The following is a 24,655-nucleotide window of genomic DNA, read 5'->3' on the forward strand; positions in this document are numbered from 1 at the left end:
CAAACATGAGGACATTGGAGCCTCTTTGAAGCTGCTCTTTTTTCTTGTGCACTATGGAATAATAAAAATGAACACAGAAACTAGGGAAAGGGTTGTATGATAATTGCCTCATACAAATAAAGTACCCCCTTAGGTTGCTAAATAAGCATTGTGGCAAATGTTAATGGTTAAAAAGTACTATAACCACATTAGAAGACCTACAGAAGGTTTGTGTGTGTGTGTGTGTGTGTATGTATGTATAAGTGTGTGTGCGCGCACACGCACACACACACACACACACACACACACACACATATATTACAGATGAGAAAGCTACAGCTTTAGGTGCACAGCCTCCATGTAAGGTATTGTACTGGGATTACTCCAGTTGACTCAAAGAGCCCAAAGGGGAACTTTCATCCAAAAGAAACAATTAGGGAGGGCCAGTCTCCATTTACATATAGCTGAAGAGATGACTCTACATTGCTGCAGAATTGACTATACCCTCCAACATGGTGATGGCAAGCAACAACAAGAGTGATAGCATCAAGGGCCAATCTGACATAAGCAGCAGTGGTGACAGTGAACTGGAAATAACCAATCTTGGTGTGCTGAAGAGACTGGACACCCAGGTATCAGTTTGGAGATAGATCAATGACATCCCAAGACAACCAACCTGCATCCTCTGGCTGTCATGTGAGCTCTCTGGGATAGTGATCATTTTGGCCATCTCCTTCACTCTGCACTCTGGACATGAAAGTTTGAGGATCTTGAGTGTCCAGAGCCAAGTTTCTATGGCATCATTACATCTAAAAGACTAAGGAACAAACTAAACTAGTGATAAAGATTTGAGGAGATGGGACTTTCTTGTCCCTTCTTAGGAGAGAGACGGAGAGGAGAGGAGAATCATTTCTGGTTCATTCTGTTGGTAAGGGTATAAGAAGGGTTTTTATTTGTTTTTTCAAATTTTCACCAGGTACCTGGGTTGAGCCATGAGATGGTATAGTGGATGGATGGATGGAAGGAAGTAGATAGACTGGCTGGCTAGGTTTTGGTTGCAGAGTGCTTTGCAGAAGCATCCCAGATCAGTCAGCTATTTTGAAGGTGCATGCAATTGAGTATACGATGGCTCCTTTGACCTGGGGAAGAAGCGATGGGTGATACGAAGGAAGTAAAGGCAAGCAATGACATGATGGTGTGATGGGCATGGGGAGATGTCCGGCAGGAGATAGGGGTGGACCATTCTTGTTGAAAGCAGTCTTCATGCTTGGTAATGATGCTTCATTTCAGTCACTTGGGGGCCCACCCAGAGGCCTGGTCTTTGGAGTTTTGGAAAAAGTACTTCTAGGCAATAAGAATTAACTTTCAAAAAAATTAAGTATCTGAGATAATGTGGTGATGCTTCCTCAGTATTAGATATCTTGGCTGTGACTTTCCTGGCTATTGAAATGAACTGCTTTTCTATGAACTGCTTCCACAATCAATTTGTGGAAATCAAGAGCATGCTGCTGGAGTTTCATAATATGAGCTAAAATAGCTATGACAAAAATAAAAAGCATAGAAGGGAGGAAAATCCACTATAAACTGATATGACAACTAACTGTCTAAAGAGAGAAGAGATGCTATTTTAGAGTGTCATTGGGAGATAAACTTGTTCCTTTTGCCAGAGGCATACACTAACCTAGGAATGCACTAACCCATGCACTTAGTCTGGAAATAATGTAATATTGTCACAGCCCCAACAACTGGATGTGCTTACATAAAACAGTAAGAAGTTGTTTGTTAATAAATCAAAATATAGTATAGTTCTCATCAGTAGATAGTTACTTAATAAATCTGTTTAACCTATCTCTTGCTCTCAACCTATGCACACATATTGGTCTGCTTCTGTTAGTACTTTTATACAGCATAACTATCTGACAACAAAAAAATGGAAATTTTGAAAAAGCTTGAAATGGCTCACATGTCAACAGAAGACCTTAGACTTTATAATCGTGATCACGTACTATGAAGTAAGATGAGGTTTCCCCAATTGTTAACTGAAACAAAACAAAGGCATTTCAAGTTCTGTTACTTTTTTTTCTGAAATAAACTTCTGACCCTCCAAAAAAAAGGATGGCTATAACATGCAAAATGGCAAAGGAGAGAAGATCTATTGCCATCAATTTCTTAATCAGGAGAAAGGTATCTTTTGCTCACAGCCAAATCTACTGCTAGTCAGTTCATAAAGTCTCACTCTTACTTAATGTAATCACCAAAAGTTGCAGATAAAGAACTGCATTCTTAAATAGTTTAAGCACAAAAACTTCAGCCCTGTGGCTGCTGATAGTATCAGGGGAACAGTTCTAGCTTTTCTCTTTTGCTAATATTGTAATTTTTTATAATGTATGATTTAAGACAAAAAAACAAAATGAAGTATAATCCTACCACCAACATAGTTATGCATTCTAACAAAAGTCCAACCATCTTATTTTCATAATGGCATATCTCTGATGGTATGATGCACAGCAGAAAAGTAATACAGGAGTGGTCTGAGAAAAATGTGCCACTTCTGTTAATCTTCCTAGACAAACGTATCCTAATCCAATGACATTTTAATATTACTCACCATTACAAAAAATTAAGTAGTTTTATATAACAGAATTGGGCCTGGTTAGTAGTTGCATGGGAGATCACCAGAAGATATTTACCGCTGTGGTTTAGACTAGGAAGTTGAAAATACATCCCAGAAGGCATTGCCAAAATAAGGATGTGTCTGTATAAATCATTGAGGGCCAAACTCAACATGAAGGCAACTTAAAAAAAAACAAAAACCAAGCACTTGTTATTCTTCTTCAGGGTGTGTTGGGCAAAAAGCAGCCTCTCCTTGTCAAATGTACAGTGTGGTTCTCTTTGCTGTGAATGATATGTTTCAGAAGAATCTAGTATGCTGTCCATCAGGAATGGGAAACATGGAGAGAAAGAGCCTTTGGGAGCTTAATGATTGGCAAGGAAGCCCAAAGAAAGTCAGGAGAGAAGTCTGCTGTACATACACAGCCCTTTTCTTCCCAGATCCCTCCCCCCCCAATCCCTCATTGGTTGCTATTTTTTCTTAATTATGATTGAAGAAATTGTGTAAAATATATTTCTGGTTTTAAATTACAAAGTTTTTAAATTATCAAACATATCCTACCACAGGAATATTCTTATGCTCTGTGGGCAGCTAGGTAACTGCTAGAGAACCCTTTGAAAACCACACACTTCAGCTGAGGTATATTTCTCCTTATAGATCTCCTTAAAAAATAGAAAACAGAAAATAATTAGAACATTTATAATGTGAAGGACATTGCATCACATACACAACAACTGAGATGATCAAATGTGGATCTGCAGTTCATATGTTTGTGGAAAGGACAAAATAACATGCAACACAGTTCATTTCCGATGAGGCTTAAATCAGGTGCCCATATACCTTCATCATGGCAATGCAACCAGAATCTTTAAAAATCAATATTTTGGGGGGGGGGTTGTTTTGGTTTTTTGTATTATTTATTTTAATAGAATATGAAAAAACTACAGTATTAAGAGGAAAAACAGTGGTTAGACAGAGAGACAAGAAAACTAGATATATTATAGGAATTAAAATAAACTAAATGTGAAAACTAATTAATAAGGAAAATTAATATAATATTAATTCACATCTTAGCTTAGCATTAAATCTAAACCGTATCCAGTAGAAACAGAGAGACTTTTCAAAAACATATGATTCTTATCCCGAATCCATTCCTTAAAATCCATAAAGTATTTCCATTTGTGTAAAAGTATCTGTTTTGTCATGGTTCATGCTCAAAAGAATCAAAGGTCCTTAAATGACAGATTTATGTTTTAGGAATGTCGTTCAATGTTACAAATTAATTACAATACAATTTATTATTACAGTCTTAGACTAGAACATACAAATTAATTGCCACACCAATGTCTAGTCTTTTTAAACATTGTTTGAGGGGTCCCATAAATATTAAATAATATCAGAAAATAGATAATTTTCTGATGAATTGATCTATTTTAAATGATAAAATACTATCATTTTACATTTTTTAATGACTGGATCCTCTGATTCTTCAAAATAGGCAATTCTACTTCTTAATTCCACATTTCAGTTAAATCATTAATACTGACTTTCATTTTACATAATCATTTCCTTAGAATGAGGAATGAAAATGAACACAGTATCTGGAAGTCTTTAAAAGACTGTTAAAACCACCTGATTTAAAATGTTGGGTCATTTTACAATATTTGGATTGGACTGGATTATTCCATAATGCCACATTCTCACTTGTCTATCTTTCAACGCTGGAAAAGAAGGTCCCTGTTTTAATGTGTCTGGACTGTAAAACTTGCCAAGATTCCAGAGGCAGTACACACTCACTCACCAATTAGGCTAAAAGAAGGGAATATTAATAAAACACCTCATTCTAAAAGAATAAAACATATTGATGTTAATATGCTGCTCAAAAAAATAAAGGGAACACAAGCAGAAGACATCCGCGATCTGAATGAATGAAATAGCCTTATTAAATACTTTGTTCTTTACATACAGTAGTTTATACACAAAACTACTGTATGTAACGAACAAAGTATTTAATAAGGCTATTTCATTCATTCAGATCGCGGATGTCTTCTGCTTGTGTTCCCTTTATTTTTTTCAGCAGTGTATAAAAGCCCAATGATTGAGTTGAAAATCTAGTAAATTAAAGCATTTTATGATGATCTCAATTTGGTGAGTCAAGGGACTTTAGCTTGATATAAACATTTTCCGATCTACCAGTAGTTTATTTACCTGTGAAAAGTAGTAACTTTGGAATCTGTCTTAAAATATATATTAATGTCAATGTAATATTCATTTTGATAACATTAATCTTGACCAAAGATTTAATTAGAGTTTTAATTGTCAAGCTATATTTACTGAAATTGCACCTATGTGTTTAGATATATCATGTTTCTCAAAAAAGAAGGCCGGGTCTTATTTTCTTTTGAGCCCCGAAAAAAACAGCTAGGCCTTCTTTTTGGAGGGTTCACCTTGCGGCGGTGGCACCGATAGCCCCGTCCATTTGGAGCCCGCTCCTGGCCCACTTCTTCTGTAGCCGTTTGCCGCCACTTGCACGCATTGCCCCGGCCTCCATTTCGCCTTCAGATACCTGCTGGAAGGCATCTGCAGCCAATAAAAGAGCTCTGGATTGATCTGGAGCATGGTTATTGGCTGCAGATAACAGATGCCAGCAGGCATCTGAAGGCAAAACGGAGGCCAGGGCAATGCGTGCGAGTGATGGCAAGCGGCCACAGAAGAAGGCGAAGCAGGTGTCGGGGTGTGCGAGACCCGGTAAGTAGGGCAGCTTCACCCCCCACTCCCACCCTAGCTTATTTTTAACTGTGTGCCTCACCCCACCCCCTGCACCCTGGGGTGGGCAGGATCTTAATTAGGGCTAATTTTGTAGGTGGGGCTTAATTTTATCACATGCGCTCAAAAATGTGATAGAGCTTCTTTTCAAGCTGGGTTGTCTTTTTGGAGAAACACGGAAGTTAATTCAATAGATTGTGATATATGTTGAGAAAAATACAAATCCAAACATTTTAGTGAACCAATATAAATTGTAGATCCAGTCTCTTGCAATAATCTATAGCTGTAGTGGATCCTAATGCTAGTAAATCAAGTTTGTTATAACTAGTAGTATAACCAGAATGTAAACACATTGCTGTTTATAAAGCAATGGTGGTAATGACATTGTACAATTGTACATTGTACAATTAACAAGGATAGTCACAATATCTGCACATAAGAACAATTTATATTCAATATTGAATGCAACCATACTAATACTATCTTGAGATTGTCTAATAGAAATAGCCAGTGGTTTAAGAACTAAATTGAAAATTAAAAGAGACAGGAAGCATCCTTTCTGAGTGCAATGATATAACTTGACAAGTTGAGAAACAAATCCTTTTGTAATAACTCTAGCTATGGGACAAATATATTATTTTTCCAGGAAATTAATAATTTGCTATTGTTACAAAAGCCCCTGATTAATATAACTCAATATAAAAATCAAAACCCTGATAATTGATAAATTCAGCTTGGATAATAGTTCTCTATCATTGATCTGGAATCTCAGTTATACATGTTTGTCAATTTTCTTGTTTCAAACAATAATGCATTTTTTTAGTATCTTTCTGTCAGATTCTCAGTATTTCCAGTCAATATATTTCAGAGAGAATTGAAATTGTTATTTGCCTCCAATTTAAGCTTTGCTGCTACAAATACTTGATATGATTTGTCTGTGAGATTTCTAACGTATAACAAAAATTAATCTTTAATCATCTTTTTTTTTAATTTACAGGAATATAATCATAGAGTCTTAAATGTATCCCAGAGAATTTATTTATTGGTAGAGCCCTGTTTTTTTTTAAAAAAGAACAAACTCCCTTCTTAATATGTTCTAGCAAGAGAGAATGTCTTAGAAGAAAAATATTCAAATATCATCTAGAATTGACCAATCTATACTTGTTAAATTTCATAGTTATCTTTAAAAATGAAAATGTGTGGCTATTAATGCATATAACCACTGTGCTCTCAGCTTTGCTTTCTCCCCCATAATGGCTAGTTAAATATACCAGTGTCCTGACATTCTGCATTCCCTAGCTATCTTAATATTTGTTTGCAGTAGTTTAGGAAGGTGAGAGATGGAAGAATTTGGTTTAGCATACATCGGAATTGTAATTTATTTAATTTGTACTTTCTCAATCTATACCTGAATAGAAATGCAGCTAAGATTCAAGAGCTTTATTTTTACAAACATTACAGTTCATACCTCTAATTTAAAAATGCATTTGAAATCCATCTAAAGAAGAGAACTCCCCCACTCACATTCGTAGCTAGTATGTGATGTCAGATAAAATTACCTGATCTCCAACTTAATAATTTGAGAAAGACTCAGAAAGACAACCATAGAGCTTTAGAATCATAGAATTGGAAGGGACATAAGGGGTCATCAATAAAAGTCAGCTGCACATCTTTACTACCCAAATGGGTCTATGTAACACTTGGGGATTCTACCAGAGCTTCTCTTTTGCATGGCTCTGCATTCTAAAATAGCACATGGGAAAAGCCAGCCAGTCTCTGAATATTGCTCTGCATGTTGAGCCTCATTTTGTTGGCAATGTCGTGTTCTATAACTTTCAAAGGAAATATGAAATTGGCAAAGACAGCAGAAGGGACCCTGAAGGTAGTGAATTAACATTGAGAGTTGTGTGCCCTTCTTTCAAAGAATGATCCTTGAGATATATATGAATTTTCATAAACTTTCTGCAAAACTACACACATACACACAACTCAAAATAGTGTCGCAAGAAGGAAGCAGGAAAAGGTATGAGCATTTTTTAATATATTTGAACATTTTTGAACTTTTCTTTTTGTTTAAAACCAAGATCCAGTAATTGTGTAGGTTTTAATTTATTTTAATTATTTTTTCTATATTATAATAATTGCAATATGCACAAGAGCATTTATCTTCTTATATTTGTCCATTTCAATTTCAATTTACCATACATCCTGATGGATATGCTTTTGCCACTTATAAAACTGATAAAAATCATGCCAATCCTTGTAGAATAATGATTTCCCAGCTGTATTTTTATAAGAATCTTTAATAAAGACCAATTTCCTATTTCTTGTGTGAAAGGCCCATGCTTGTCTAGAAGATAATCACCTATGCCAAATTGTCTTTTCTATTTATAGTGGCATATTTTATATCTAAATAAGATATATGCAATGTATATATGGTACATATCAGAATCTTTGATGAGTTTATTGTATAGTGTAGGTTTGTTGTTATTGTTGCTGTTTAATGGAGGAGGAGGAGGAGGAGGAGGAGGAGGAGGAGGAGGAGGAGGAGGAGGAGGAGGAGGAGGAGGAGGAGGAAAACTTGCCAATTTTTTAACCAACTACAAGATTCCATTGCAGGCATTTGGGTAAATAGAGACTGATATATACTCACAGACCTTTTGATAAAGAGATATAGTAAATGTGGCACAAAGCCCATAAGAAATTTCATTTCATGGCATGGCACTCATTAACCACCTTTCTAGAAATGTATTTAGTAATTCAGTGTTTGATTTGTGCCAAGGACAGAAGAAACTGTGACATTTTCAAAATCAGTATCTATCTATTCCTGAAACACATGGAGTAAGAATATAGTGACCTTGATTGTATTTACCTATGAGGCTGGGGAAAGACAGGTCTAAGAGCTGCTTTCAGAAAGATTTCCATCCTGTAATCTCTCTCATTTAGGCATTGCTGCTTTCCTTTGGAAGTAAGAGCAACACCAAGCAAGTATTCTCTTACTGCCTTGCTGTGTAATTTTAATTCATAAATGGAAAATTCTGGTGTTTTTGTTTTTTGCAACACTAGTCACAGTCATGTGTGCAGGATAGATTCAGACAAGGACAGCCTTTTTCCCCTGGCATTATAAGGTAGAATTTTTATTCAGCAGCTGTAAAACTAAAAAAGTCACCTTAACTAACAGCATACTGCAATGAAGACAAGCGAATACCCTTAGAATTTTCTTGAAAATCTACCTGATTGTGAAGAAAAAATACAAAGCTTAAACAATTATAAAATATGTTTTAAAACATGTATACTTGAACATATACTTAAACATTTAGGAACTTTTAAATAAACCTTTGTGGCATTTAATTATTTTCAAAAAGGTTTTTATATTGGCAGCTTCAGAAATCCTACTTGTGTCGGGGAAGAGGAATTCAGAAAAGTTTCAGAATCTCAGGAAAGATACAGCTGTGATTTCAAGGCATGGACAGTCAAATGGGATAATAAATCCAAAATTCATAATTAGAAATAGTAAGAGAATTGGAGAACAGAAGAGAGATGTTTTCTGAATGGTAGGCAAGAGTTGTTCATAAAGCAAAAACTTTAAAAAATGGAGGGGGAAGGGGAAGACCATGCAAGCAGTTTGAAAAACACAGCTGTGCAATGAGCTGGTGACATATTTTTCCCAAAATAGGCAATCATTCTGCATGCTATTTGCCAATCAAGAATAAGGATATGGTCCTCCAAGAACTTGGGTTACCATCTGGGCAGAAATACCCATGTCTTCTCTTCTAAAATAGAGAACTATTGACTAGGTAAAATATATGACAGTTGAGATCGTTAATTTCATTCAAACATATCCAAGAGAGTTTTCCCCCTAAAAGTTAAAAGCAGTTCCATCTGTACATTTAATAAGTATTCCAGATAACTTTTTTATTCAGCCCTCAGAATGTCCCACCTATTGTCCATCTTCATTGTCAGATGTAAATGCCTTATTCCCTAATGTGTAAATAATGTATATATGGGATATCAGGGGTTAACTTATTCTTTGACTCTTAATGTATTCATAATTCACCACTCCCACTCTTGGCTCCACCCTTTGTATATATAAGGAGCCACCTTCACCATTTTCTTTGCTTCTATCTGTGAATATTCAGTGAATATAGAATGCCTATTATAATTAAAGAGAAATATATTTAAACCTCTAACTCTTATTATTATTATTGAGTCTGATCCTGAAAATATTGCAACAAGCTGGTAGCAGAGGATGGTTAATTGACTCAATAAATACCTAAAAATGTCTAAGAAAGATAGGCCCAACACCAGGGCCTACAGCAAAGAAATAGAAACTGAACAAGAAATAATCAACGAATCCACAAACGCGATTTCGAGAGAATCCGAAGAATACACCACTGAAGAAGAAGAATTAATAAATGAAAATGATGACCAGGAGGAAATCGAAATAGAAAATAACGAACTCAGGTCAGAGATATTGAAGTTATTAAAAAGCCAGAAGAATGATGAAAGCCTCATCGCGAACCTCCAAGAAATGCTGAAGAACAGCGGAGCAGCGAGAGAGAAAAACATCGCTAAAGAGAAACCCAAAGACCAAAAAACTGTGAGTGATATGACTACAGAGAAAGTCGTTATGAAAAAGAAAAAATGTGATCCCGCGCGAAATTTTGAATGGCAGCCATCTTGGTTTCAACAAGCCTCCAAAGTGAGCGAAGCAGAGCCAATCAAAATGCTCAGTTCAAAATTTCTGGCGCGAAAAACGTTATCAGACAACGAAAGTAAAAAGGAGGATTCAAACTCTTCGGAAGAGCCAGAATCAGAAAGTGAAGACGACTTAACGAAATCCCAAGTAAAGTCAGCAATGAAGACGCTTTTTGCTGCATTTGGGCCAAAATTAAAAATTTCCAAAGCGCCAACGAAGAAGCAAGCGAACAAGCCGATACTTCAAGACCTGCACGCTCCCATCCTGACTTCGAGAGCGACGACGCCCGAGCCCAGAGAGCCATGTCGATTCCGCCCTACACCGCAGACCGAAGCAAGTGCCAACGCACCCAAAAGAAAGAGAAGAGCAGTCGCCGCCATCAGAACTCCTAAGACCGAGCCAGAGACCGACTCGTCTGAAGAGGAGCGGAGCGAGCGAGCTACAATGGAGAGAACCTTCCACGACGACGCCAAAGAAGAAATGAACAACGCGCATGTGCGAAACTACGTAGACGGTCCGGAAAGACTTGAACTGGCCAGAGAACCGCGCAGACTCGTTGCGAGCATCCCCATGCCGTTTTGCAATTTCCTACACTTGCGAGACCACGGACTACCTCAGGTTGTAAGTAATGGACAAAATAATGTGGGAAACTTACCCAGTGACTTCCCAAAACTTAGGGTTGATGGCATTAATTTGCAAGAATGGTATCAACAACTCCAGGTTGTCTTTATGAAAGAAAATTTACTATTTTTTATCACTAGTCTCCCAAGAAGACCTTGGACTTTAAAAATAGATTGTTTACACCATAAAGCATTTTTCTTAATAATATCTAGCGTATCTCCTGCAATGTATCATAGCATCAAACCAAATCTAACTGTTTCAGAAATAATTCAATGCATGTTTAATTTGTTTCACAGCGATAGTGTAGCTACCACCACAAGAATGTCTAAGGACTTCTTTTCTTCCAGAGTAAAACCAGGGGTTTCCATAAGTGAGCATTTAATATCTTTAAACAAAATAAGAGCTGAGCTGCATTTGAGGGGGGAAGTGATTTCAGATCAAACAATGAAAAGTGTTATTATCAATTCACTTGATTCATCATGGGATAGTTTTATGTCACACTTAGACACCATCAATCTAGGATATTTATCCATAGAAAGTCTATCTAACAAATTGATAGCAGAAGACAATTCAAGAAAAAATCATTCTAGCAATCACACAGAACACAAATCTTTTAGGAAGGTAGCTTTCCAAGAAAAATATAATGAAACTTTTAAATGCCACAATTGTGGGTCCAGGGAACACAATAGAAGAGATTGTCCCAAAATTTCAAAGGAAAGACATAGGTCAGAATATAGGAATAAATACAATTATAGACAGTCTTCCACAGATAGACATAAATATAGAAGCCCACCAAATTACAGAGAAAGTAGAGGGGGCAGAGAAAATTCAAAAGAGAGAAAATCTGGTTCACTGAATGGACTAAATAAACAAGACAGCACTAAAACGCAACAAAATGAGAACAATAATTGGCTTATTGATTCTGGGGCAACTAATCACACCACTAATAACAAAAATATATTGTCTTCATTTACAGAAGATAAGTTTGTAATAAAGGTAGCTAATCAAGAAAAGGTTCAAGTATTAGGCAGAGGGAATGTGACCTTACCTGGTCTAGGAAAAATAGAGGGGGTATTGTTAATACCAGAAATACCTCATAACATACTAAGTGCCATAAAACTAAGCAGAGATTCTGACATCAATATAGTTTTCTCAAAGGGAAAAGCAACTTTAGAGAAGAATAAAACAAATGTAGGCACTGTGATGATTAAAGGAGGCCTACCCTATCTGATAACAAAAGAAAGATGGTTACATAACATTGATTCAAATATGGAAGATTGTATTGAGGCAGATGATGAAAATATTAGTAACAGTGACAATGATGAATGTAAAATATCTCATGATCACACAGATACACACAATGAGAAGAAACCAAAAATAGGTAAACCAATTCACGATGAGTGTGCTCACATCTTACATAGGAAGTTAGGACATGCAAGTTTTCCTGTAGTACAAAAAATGACTGAACACGCAGAAGGTGTCAAAATAAAAAATTGTGAAAATTATTTGGAATGCTCAGTATGTAAATCTACTAAACTAAAAACTAGTCCCAGGCCAAAAAAAATCCACCAGATCAACTAACAAAATTTTTGACTTAGTACACATGGACTTAGTTGGCCCATTAACTCCATCAATCACTTATAGAAAACGTTACTTCCTAACAATAGTAGACGATTACAGTCGCTATGGTTTTGTTTACACATTAAAACACAAGGATGAAACCTTTCAAAAATTTAAGGAATTTTACAAACGCATAGAAACACAACATAATATCAGAATAAAACAAATTATGACAGATAGGGGATGTGAATTCATGTCTAAAGAATTCTCCCAATGGTTAAAGGATAGAGGAATGCTACATTACACGTCTAGTCCATTTTCTGCGTTCCAGAACGGGATTGCAGAGAGAAAGAATTCCACATTACAAACCATGATTAGGTGCACATTAGAGGATGCTGGTTTAGGCAAACAATTTTGGTCAGAAGCCTTACATTATTCAAATTACACTCAAAATAGAACCTGGTCCAGTATTGTGAATAAGACACCATATGAGGTGATGTATAATAGGAAACCAAAATTAGCACACATGCACATATTTGGGGTCACAGCAGACGTACACATACCTAAACAGTTGAGAAGAAAGGGAGAAAACGTATCCAGAAGACTAAGATTTATGGGATATGAAACTGGCACCAAAGGGTACAGATTCATTGATAATAATAACAAATTTATAGTTTCCAGAACAGCTGTGTTCCATGAACAGGCCAACTGGTCTAAATTACATCTTAATGAAATATTTCCAAATAAATGCAAAGATACAAAATCTCATGAGGAAGGGACAATAGAAAATCAAAATATCAACAAAAATAAAAACAAAACCAAAACATGGACAAATAGTCAACACAAAATAAAGACAGACACATTAACAAAAAAGGAAGCAAGATATTTGCATGACAACCATAGCAAACCTGAAAGAGCTATTAGGAGCAACAGAAATCAAATACCAAATAAATACAGAGATTACATAATGCATATGGATGGTGAACAAATAACACCTAATACATATGAGGAAGTATTAAAACTCCCTCGTGAAGAAAAGGAAAAATGGGAACTAGCTATGAAAAAAGAGATGGAAAGTTTGCAAGGATTAAATGTATTCACACCTGCGATTGCACCTAAAGATAAAACAATTATTGGTACCAGGTGGATTTATAAAATTAAGAACCTAGAAGGAGGCAATACTCTATACAAAGCTAGATTGGTTGCACAAGGTTATGCACAAAAATATCCGGAGGACTATACTGACACGTACTCCCCCACAGTAAGAACAGAGAGTGTTAAAACAGCTCTAGTAGTAGCATCTGCACTCAATCTTGATGTATTTCAATATGACATACAGACTGCGTATCTACACGCAAAACTAGATAAGGAAATATATGTAAGAGCACCTCACAGTCAATACACTAATAAAAATGAAATTTGGCTATTGAACAAGAGTTTATACGGATTAAAGCAATCTGGCAAAAGATGGTACGATTGCTTGGTAAAAGTACTTAAGACCATGGATTTCAACGCTACCACTGCTGATAACTGTTTCTTTGTCAAAAAGAGTGATGACTACATTGAATTTGTATTGATTTATGTAGATGATATTTTATATATAGGAAAACACAAAGAGAGAAGAGAAATCTTTGTAAACAAGCTAAATGAACATTTCTCGTTGAAATCTCTAGGTAAAGTAAACAAATACCTTGGTGTACAAATTAACAAAACTAGAAGGGGATTCAAACTTACTCAGAAAGATAAGATTATTGAACTTCTAAAAAAATGCAATTTAAACAATGCCAAACCCTGTGACACTCCTATGCAAACTGATTTCCTTAGAAATACTGATGAATCTTCCCCTGAATTCAAGGATAATACATTTTATAGATCAGTCATAGGTTCACTTCTTTATATATCTAATTGGACTAGGCCAGATATTGCATTACCACTCAATTTATTATCAAGGCACGTTAGCAAACCAACAATGTATCACTGGGAAGCTGTCAAAAGAATTTTAAGATATCTGAAAAGTACATTAGACTTTTGCCTAGTATTAGAGCCTAGTGATAATAAAGAACCAAAGCTTACATGTTACGCAGATGCGGATTGGGCTGGAGATATATCATGCAGAAAAAGTACTTCTGGTTATATTTTTCTATTAAATGACTGTCCAGTTTACTGGTATACTGGTAAACAAGAACTGGTAGCCACTTCAACCACAGAAGCGGAATATGTTTGTTTATCCAAAGCTGCAAATAACCTTGTATGGTTTAATGATTTAATTTCAGATGTTTGGAAAAAACCTGCTTTGCCTTTTGTTATGCATGAAGACAATAAAGCAGCCATTGAAATATCTAGATCCGATGCCATTGGACAAAGATCCAGGCATATAGATATAAAATTTAAGCATGTGAGACAATTGTCTCAAGATGGATTCATCAAAGCAGTGCATTGTGATACCTCTGAACAATTAGCTGACATATTGACGAAGCCTTTACCTTCTAAACAGCACAAATATTTAACTTCTAAATTGTATGTCTTATATTGCCCTGAATCTGAATGTAATTGGTGTTGTATAGCGAACCGGCATTTAGAGGGGGATTTGTCAGATGTAAATGCCTTATTCCCTAATGTGTAAATAATGTATATATGGGATATCAGGGGTTAACTTATTCTTTGACTCTTAATGTATTCATAATTCACCACTCCCACTCTTGGCTCCACCCTTTGTATATATAAGGAGCCACCTTCACCATTTTCTTTGCTTCTATCTGTGAATATTCAGTGAATATAGAATGCCTATTATAATTAAAGAGAAATATATTTAAACCTCTAACTCTTATTATTATTATTGAGTCTGATCCTGAAAATATTGCAACATTCATGATGGACCATAGCTTTCTCCTCTATGCATCTTTCCTGTGTATCTTTCTCCTCCTTCTTGTTTCTCAAATGATGAAAAGCTGGTTTGAAATGTCCAGTGTTATTGGCACTGTTACTCTATAGGTTAACTGTTCCATAATTCATGAGGAAAGTTTGTTTTCCATATAAGAGGTTTCTTCTCTCCCCTTCTTCCTTTAAGAAATGCCACTTTCTCTTTTCCCAAGACTTTGTGTCTTCTATTTCACAGGGCTTCCCATGACCTGTTTTTGACATACATTTTCTAAAGCTGACTTTCCTTCATTCCCCTTTTCATCACTCAGCTCAGAAAAACACTTGAATGCAGATTTAGCACTATGTCACTATAGTCACAATTAATTAAAACCTTTGAATAAGGGTTTGTTATTATATCACAAAGGAGATGCCATATTCAGGGTTTTTGTTTACATATTTCTTCAGTATTTCTTTGGCATTATTCCTCAGAAGGGATTTTAAATATATGTATATACTGTATGTATGGCCAGATAAATGGATGGATGGATTTTCAAAGCACCAGACATATATAGGGAAAAGTAAATTATAATCGCTAGGAAAAAAACACTAGCAATGTGTTATTGTTTTGTTTGCATAGTAGGGATTATGGCATTTTTGTAAATTCACAGTTCAAACTATTGTAATTAATAATATCTATGGGATTAAGAGTATTAAACACTTGTCTCAGTTTGGAGATTGGTTGATAGTCTCTACAGGATCTAGTTTCTCAAAAAATGTAGATAATGGGCATTATTGTAGGTGTCAACATAAATCTAAAATAGTAAGGACAACTCAGAATATTCTTGTATATATTCTTGGGAAATGGATGGAGTAAGGATCTGAAGAGCTGCAAAATCACCCTGAGGAAAATCATAAAGCTTGGAAAGCTATTTCCAGATAAATACTTTTTCTCAATTGCTATTCTCAGAAGTGCTTATTTGTCACTTCAAGGATAGGGCAGCCAGTTGTTTTATAAACTTCCAAATGATTTGCTTATTTGTTTGTTTGTTTTTATCCTATCTTTATTATTTTTTTAAAAAACTCAAGATGGCAAACATAACCAATATTAATATCCTTTCCTACTGGAGCCAGATCTAAACCAAATGTTTAATGCATAGAATCCTCAAGGTTTTTAAAATAAAAATTCTGAAAGAATATCATTGCATAAAGTTTGGAACTAGAAATTATTTTTCTTGGGCATTCCAGTAAACTTTTGTTTGATCCTTCTGAAAGAAAAGGTGCCAGAATTTGCTAGTGTCAGGCTTTGATCAAATGAAACAACTTAAATGCAAGAGTTATCGGTAAAAAAACTGTCATAACTCAGAATCCTATGGATCCATTATATAGAGCAGATGTAATCATTGTTCCCTGCCCATTTATGCCATGGTCTTCTGAATTATGACTATATTTTTGCATTTTATTTTAGAGAATACATATTAGAAATTTTGTTATTCTGTCTTTGTCATCTGGGAATATATATATTATATAAGCCTACTTTAAAATGGTAAATGTTTTTGCTTCAGGTTATTCTTCAGAAGGGAAGATTCTTCCAATATCCTCTTCCCATTCTAGCCAAAAATCTGGGTCATACAGTATTCCATTTATTACCTAGTTGTTGCAACCATTTCTTCTGCAGTTTTCTATCATATTTTAACACGTTGCCTTTGTTTGATAATCTCTTCAAAATAATTCACCTGCTAATTTGACCTTGGGTTGATCCATTCATTCATTCATTCATTCATTCATTCATTCATTCATTCATTCATTCATTCATTGAGTTAGTGAATAAGTCAGTTTGAACATTGCCTGACTCCCAGTGACTGAGAAGTTCATAAAACTTTTAAAATCTTCAAGTGGCTTCCTGCCTGTCTGGAGTGCTTGGTCCTCCCAGGAAACTGGAGCATATAAAGCTGCTGTGTTCTAGAGTCACAGAGGTCCACCGACCTCAGCATTAGGACTCAGCAGAGAGCTGGATTTTCAGAGCAAAGTGTGATTCAGAGTTCAAGTGGGCATTCATGCTGCATCTGTCCAGAATGCCTTGACTGAAATGTGTCTTTTCTTGGTCATCTGGCAGGCAACACTCAGTTCTGTGGCTGCTTTAATCTGTTCCCTTAACAAGGAAATCAGTCAGACGCCAACAATGCTCCAAAAGATCAGACAAAAGTTATTCTCTACATAATTCAGTAGCCCAAGGGATTAAATCTGGCCCAATTTGCATGCAGAGCATAGATCTCCTAATGAACTGCACCCTTTTTTCATAATCTTAATCTCTGCTGCCTTATTTTATTAGTTCCTCCCCTCCCCAATTCTTTATTTGTTCCTCAGGTACAGTTCAGATACCTCTTTGGTCAGCACTTTGTTAGCTTCCTTTCACAGAAACAGTGCCTTCCAAAGATTTCCTGTAGGCAGCTAAGCATACTCCTATTCTTATTATTTTCCCACTCTTTCCTTCAGAACTCAAGGACATTCAGAGTTTAGAAATATTCTTTGTATGCGCGGAGGTTTACAACCTCTCAACAGATTTTCAACAATATTCAACCCTGTGAAAATCAATCCAAATTTTTCATCTTTCTTTTCTACATGTACTTCTTGGTTGGTTGGGATAGGTTTCAGTTAATTTGCTGAAATGATTTTTTTTTGTAGTGCAGATAAAATGCAGATTGGCGGGAATTGTGTATGTGAGAATATGATGTGGAATATTCAAAGGATTGGTTTAGTGCCGTGATGACGAACCTATGGCATGGGTGCCACAGCTGGCACGCAGAGCGGTTGCCCAACTGAGCTCCATTGCGCTTATGCGCATGCACCTCCCACCGGCCAACTGATTTTTGGGATGTGCAGGGGGCGGGGGGCATGCGGGATATGCAAACGCATGCATGGGGGGCATGCGTGCATGCATGGGTGGGGGAGCATGGGGGGAAGTGGCGTGCATGTTCCAGAAGTACGGAAATGGCCCCATTTCTGGCCTCTGGAGAGGCCCTGGAGTCCAGGAGAGGCCGTTTTTGCCCACCAGAGGCTTGGAAAAGGCTTCCAGAGCCTGGGGAGGGTAAAAAATGGCCCTACCAAAAGTCCGGAAATGGGCCCCTTTCTGGCCTCCAGAAGGCCTCCAGAGCCCAGGGGGGCCCACTTCCGCCCTCCCAGAGGCTCAAGGAAAGCCTTCAGAGCCTGGGGAGGGCGAAAAACAGGCCTACCGGAAGTCCAGAAATGGGCCCCTTTCTGGCCTCTGGAGGGCCTCCAGAGCCTGGGGAGGGTGAAAACGCCCCCCTCCCACTGTGGTGCAGGTTGCTAAAATTTTTTAATGCCACCCCTCACGTGCATGCACGGGGATTGCGTGCGCATGCACAGGGGGGCGTGCACACATGGAGGGGTGGCACACATTGCATTATGGGTGCTGGCATGCACATGCGCTATCACAAGCGTGTGCTTGTGCTTTTGACAAACAAAGAAAAAGGTTAGCCATCACTGTTCTAGAGTAAATGTGTTCGCCACTCAAAAAAGAAGTTAAAGAAGAAGTGTTTAATATATAAATATCCCTAAATTATAGAATATAATTCGATTCTAGTTGCCAGATCTCAGGCACCTTTTTGGGGTTCAGCCATTTTTTGTCTTGTCCCATTATAACAGTTTAGAATCTGCAGACTGTTCTTGAGACTGCAATTTTCATTGGTAAGTGACGTGATCATAAAATGTAACCGCATTGTTCCGCAATGGAAATTCCTGCAATACCAATTGCTTCATTAACTGAATTCTGTGGTCATTATGTGAGGCCACTCCTGCTTGCTTCCCACAACCAAAGTTACTGGGGAAGTGGGCAGGAACTTACAAATCCCAGGTCCACAGGCAGTTGTGGGGATCACGGTGGTTGCAGAAGGGTATGAAGGGTGTGGAAGAGACATTGTGTGGATTGGGGAAGTTATGCAAGGCTATGCAAGAGGCTCCTCACAACATTAGGGAAGGTGTGCAAGAGGAGGCACTGTGTGGGTTGGGAGAATGTGCAAGAGGTGCCATGCAGATGAGGGAGGGTGTATTGGAATGCGTGGGAGGTGTTGTGCAGATCAGGGAGGGTGTGCAGGGAGATCTGGGAGGCATGAGTCATGGAGAGTGCATGAGTAGCTCTGTGCAGATTGGGGAGAGGGCATGAGAAGTGCCACATGGGTGAGAAAAGGATGCACAGGGGTATGAGGTAGATGTGAGGGAATATGCAGTGCAAGTACAGAGGGGCTGAGGTGGGTGCATGGGTGGGACAGATTTACTCCAGTGATTTGCAATCTTCTCTGCTGGCTTACCCTTTGACTTTCATCAGAAACCAACATGGAAGGTTTAAAATGGCAATCATGTAACTGTGGGGCATTTGGCAACTGGTGATCAGGGCATTCGAGTTGCCAAGCACCCAGATTGTGATCATGTGATGGGAGCTGCTGGGATGGCTAGTACTCTGAGGACCAGTTGCAACTACCATTAATTCAGTGCTGTTGTAACTTCAAACAGTCGCTGAATGAATGATCATAGGTTAAGCATGGCCACCGATCTCACAAATATGACCCTAGGCAGTTAATACATACAAACAATATAAAATGGTATTAACAAAGAGTAAAATCTAGAGAGGTTGTTGAGGGTAAATCCAAACAGAATTAATAAAAGCATCACAACAGTCATCTAAACTCTGACCCCTGTGTTGTGGAGCACATCCAGTTCTTCAATGTTTTATAAAACATAAACAGATGCCCACATAAAATCAAGGATAACAATCCCCAAGATTTTTACATTGTCCCACAAGATTGGGCAGGCAATCTTTGGGAATTTTTGTGGCACATCCTGATGTTTTCCCACCAAAGCAGCATTCCTCATGCAGCTCGCATGGGAACAATCTGTTATTCAGGGAATCATCCTTTGTGGTGTCTTCTTCTGACTCTTCATTTTGATACTGTTGCACACTTTTGTACCTGAAATTTTCATGAACAAATCTTTCTGCCTTCTGGGCTTACTTTGAGTGTGCTTTGTGTTCCATCTTCCATACATGTTTATTCATATAAAAACATGACATAAAGCTACCCATTATTATTGTATCGTGACATTTTATGATAAATGGCAATAATATATTGATATGTTGTTCATTAATTAATGTGATTATTCTTTGTGAACGTATTCCAGCAACTGATTTTGAGATGCACACAGTATACATAGCTATATGGACCATGTTTGAGGAAGATAGTAGATTTGTACAAAATGCTGGTTGGTTAGTCTGCAATCGTGCAAAGCCAGACCTTACAGTGTAGTTTTGCACCCTGATTTTCAGGATCATGAAAACCAAAGAATATGCTTAATAGTAAGATAACCTCCAATTCCTTTTAGGTTAGGATTTTAAGCAAGAAGATTGATTTTAGCGATGTACACTCCAGATGTGGTTCAAGAGATAACATCAAACATTCAGCAGGGGGAGGAAATGTAAGTAGAGGTAGTATCTTACATTGTTCTCCAGGTGACTGTGGGGAACCCACGCTATATGAACTAGCCCTTTAATCCTCTACAAAGATTGCTTCTCTTCTTGCTAATGCCTCACACATTAATTTGGTCTAGTAATGCATCAGCTTTGTGTGCTGAGTGGTATATCTTCCTCAAAAAAAACAAAGGTTTCACTCAGAAGGACAAGAGTCAGGTTTTCTTCACAAAGCATCCTGTTCTACAAGCACTGATGTAATGACTAATTGCTTTGGTTCTTCTGAACTCCATCGTTAATCAAAGCTTGAAAGCAAAATGAAAAAGAGTCTTACAAGTCCTGAGTTCTGAAGAAATAATGATGTCAACAGAAAATTACCATTGCTTGATTAAAATGTCAGGTGTATTGTCATTGATTCAAAGGTAAGAGAAATGGATTGATCACTCATTGGTCCTAATCTTACCAGATGGCATTCATAGCCACTGAACAATGCATGTTAACTAGTTGTAAGATGCTTTCACTTCACAGTGGGAGATATGTGAATCTAGGGCTATCTTGCATATATTGAGTCATTTGCCCAATTATATGGTTTGACCCTTTCAGTAAACTTATTCCAAGCAATCTAGTGAACACCTCTTAAATATTTTAACATATTTGACATGTCAAAATTATAAGACAATATTTCCACTAATGTTTCTCAGGAGCTAAGGAAGTTTATGAAATAGTCTAGGAAGAAAAAATTGTCCTGAGCAGAAAGTCGGGCAATGAAAATAAAACATCCTTGATTACCTAAGGAAAATGGAAGCTTTAAAAGACACACTTCAACACACAACACTGAGGAAAATCTTACCTTCATCTTTAAAAATAATCACACTTTCCTGATTAATAACCTTACCTATCAATGAAAGAGATTTTAAATTATTCCACTAATTTACTCTTCAATGGGATATTTGCTGTATTAACCTGGATATCATTCTCTTCTTTGTATCATTATTATTTCTTTCTAATATTCTGCTTTTTCCAAACTTGATACTTACATTTTCTATTTTAATTTCTTCTTCCTACAGATATAAAATGCATCTTTTTCTGTGTCTATAGCTCTCTATAAACATACAGATATATTTTGTATATTTTAAACAGGTGCAAATTGTAACCAAGAAGATAGACTTGAGTCATGTGACTTCTAAATGTGGTTCCCTGAAGAATATCCGTCATAGGCCAGGTAATGCTAAGATTTTTCAGAGGGGAAATGGAATTCTGTAAACTCCAGAAATTCATTTTTAGGCACTCTGATTCCAAAACCATGTCTGGATTATTGGGGAAACCTGCATCCTCCATTTCCCTAATATCTGGTCTGTTGCATTGCTACATGGCAGGGTAGGAGAAAGGAAAGGAAGGAGGTCTCTAGTAAAGCCTATCCATCAGCCCAGCACACATAAATAAGATGGGAAGAAGATGAGCAGCACAAGAGCACTCACAACAAAAAGCCTCGAGGGAGTAGATTGGTTGTAATTACTTCTCAGTGCATTCTTTGAGGAATTTATGATTGTGAAACTTTTACAATGGTTTCTGAATTATGTCCTGCATTACATCATTGAAGTACATGGAACTAAATTAGAGAAAGGTTGACTACACCAGTCTGGTAATTGGTCAAATGTGTGCTGAGAAAATCATATAAACAATATACCTGGTAGGTATAATTCATAAGGAAATTTCCCTTTTCCAGTAAAACCAGATAATTGCAGTTAAATCATTGGAGTCAAATTTACTAAGCCTTTTAAAATAGATAAACCAACATGAAGTAATTGATTGTACACATTTTCAACATTAAAAACATACATATTGCATATATTTAGCATTGCAGTAACTTAAGTTGTAAATCATCCATCCATCCATCCATCCATCCATCCATCTATCATCTAATTTATATCATGGGGCACTTGTAAGTAGTCGTAGTGGCTTAATTAAAGTTAAATAGTTAATAGTTAAAATATAGTACAGTTATATATAGTTAATACAGTTAAATATAGTTAAAATAAAATATATAGTACACAGAGACCCCAAACCAATATCTGGCATTAACACCTCAGTGCTCTCCGAAATGCTCCATCTTCAGCTATTTCTGGAGGACAGTTAACGTTGGGCCCAACTGAACCTCGGGTAGGAAGCCATTCTGGGGGTGAGTGTAGGGGAAGATGCCTCTAAGCTCCCATCTACCCTCCCCAAAATGGAGGACAGTCAGCTGCTTCTCTTGGCATGATTCAAATGGCTGTGCCAACTAAACAGGAAAGAAGTGGCATCAAACTGTAAAGGCCTTTATATGTTAAAGCTGGCACTTTATATTGAATTTGGAAGTTAAGAGGAATATGGGAGACAACCAAAATTACAGACTTGTAACCAAAACAAAGAGGTGCTTGAACAGTCTATTCAGAATAATCATTTCCCAACAAGATACTGGGACCACATCAAAACTGGAGATGTTGATACACCACCCTGTTTAGTTTTCAGTGTTAGTGGTGAAGAACTTCCCAACACTAGCAACTAATATATATAAATATATTTCATACCTGCTGGGAACATGTTGGCCCATACCGTTTAACTTACATGGTTTTCAGTCATTCCAAGAAGAATGGAGCTGGTGTCTTTCCCCAAAGTGATAAGACTAGAGTTAAAGGGACTTCTCCCAAATTAAGTAGGTCACTAGAGGTGGTTGAAGCAAGGTAAGAAACCAGTGCTTCAGAGTGTTCAGGGGAACTAATGGAACTCCTGTTTGAAATTGCTTTTAAAGCAGCCACATTTTTTCCTAGGACCACAAAGGCAACCTTTTATGTTAAAATCTGAGGCAGTGCATAGCCCAACATCACCATTATTTCATCTTGGCAGAGAATCTTTTGGAAACTTAGAATTATTGGAGACCAATAAAGAAACTGCATAATTTTATTTTCAGAGTACATTAAACTTATCTATTAGTGCAGCGCTTCATTTACACAAACTCATTAATCTCTTGTATTTTAATTATAAATTTTAGATAATGATCAAAGTATAAAAGTAACTATATAGTTTACATGTGAATTCTGCTTCCTTAATTTCAGAAAAAAATCTGTTTCTCCTGAAAGTTACATTAGTTGCATTGCTAGCATTGTATATAAAACAACTTGGTAGGAAGAATATCTTTCATAGCAGTAAAATACTGAAATATTCAAAGAAAAATTATTTTAAAAATGGCTATACTGCAGTTGTTTTAAAAGGAAGGACAGATGTTTGTCATGAGTGTTTCCCACTTTTTTTCTGGGTGTTTTCCAAACATTGTTTAAATGTAACTATTTGTAGGCATAAGCATATTCATATTACGTATGTCACACTTCAAAGGGATGACAGAAATTAGCAAAATTGTGGCAGAATATCTATTGATTATTAGTTAAAATAGGGCAAGGTATGACTTGGCGGCTAAAGATATTACAAAAAATATTTTAAATAAAAACCTCTATTATTACTCTTGCAAGTATCTCCATGTAACTTTTCAATGTCCTTTTTAAAGTTAGTGCAGAGGCCAAATAGGCCTCATCATCATTCCCACCAGGATGTTATCCCAAATCATTCCGAACAAAGATCTTTCACTGGTGTCCCAGCCATCTGGGAGTTAACTGGCCAATTCACTGTTTCTGCTTTTTGTTAACGGAGAACAGCCTAGTCCAATCAGGATCACATCAACCTGGTGTGGTTGCAAGGAGGTGTAGTCCAAAAATGCCCAGAAGCTGTAGAGGCAGTGCTGCAGAAGCACTTCAGTTTTATGAAGGCTGAAGTTAAATGACATGCTGAAGTATGGTGAAGGTCACATAGTCTTAACCAAGCCATTGCTATAATATATAGTTAAAGTTTTCCTTATTAACCACAATGAAACCATGGTCTGGGTTTAGAGTGCAGTAAACCAAACCACAAACTGATTTATTATGTTATACAAATCTGTGAAAATTCACCAATTCCTGTATATCTCAGATTCCATTTGTATGGCAGATATATCTCATTTTAGCTAATAATAGTCATATTTTCTAGTCATGAGGCCCACTGCTATAAATGTTTTGTC

The 24,655-nt window shown here is 36.8% G+C and overlaps 1 protein-coding gene across 43 annotated transcripts in view; it reads left to right on the top strand.

Annotated features, from left to right (window-relative positions):
* The window catches only part of MAP2 (microtubule associated protein 2), a 259,617-nt gene that overhangs the window by 233,065 nt on the left and 1,897 nt on the right, over positions 1-24,655 (top strand). For 35 of the 43 annotated variants that reach the window (XM_034431988.3, XM_087882162.1, XM_087882152.1 and 32 more), the window contains 2 exons: positions 20,487-20,579; positions 21,712-21,793. In XM_034431988.3, coding sequence (XP_034287879.2) covers positions 20,487-20,579; positions 21,712-21,793 — 175 coding nt within the window. The remainder of the gene's footprint in view (positions 1-20,486; positions 20,580-21,711; positions 21,794-24,655) is intronic. The other 8 variants (XM_034432121.3, XM_034432046.3, XM_034432091.3 and 5 more) reach the window with 1 other exon arrangement.

The sequence above is a fragment of the Pantherophis guttatus genome, chromosome 1, assembly GCF_059756535.1.
Source record: "Pantherophis guttatus breed Tessera chromosome 1, ASM5975653v1, whole genome shotgun sequence".
Lineage (NCBI taxonomy): Eukaryota > Metazoa > Chordata > Lepidosauria > Squamata > Colubridae > Pantherophis > Pantherophis guttatus.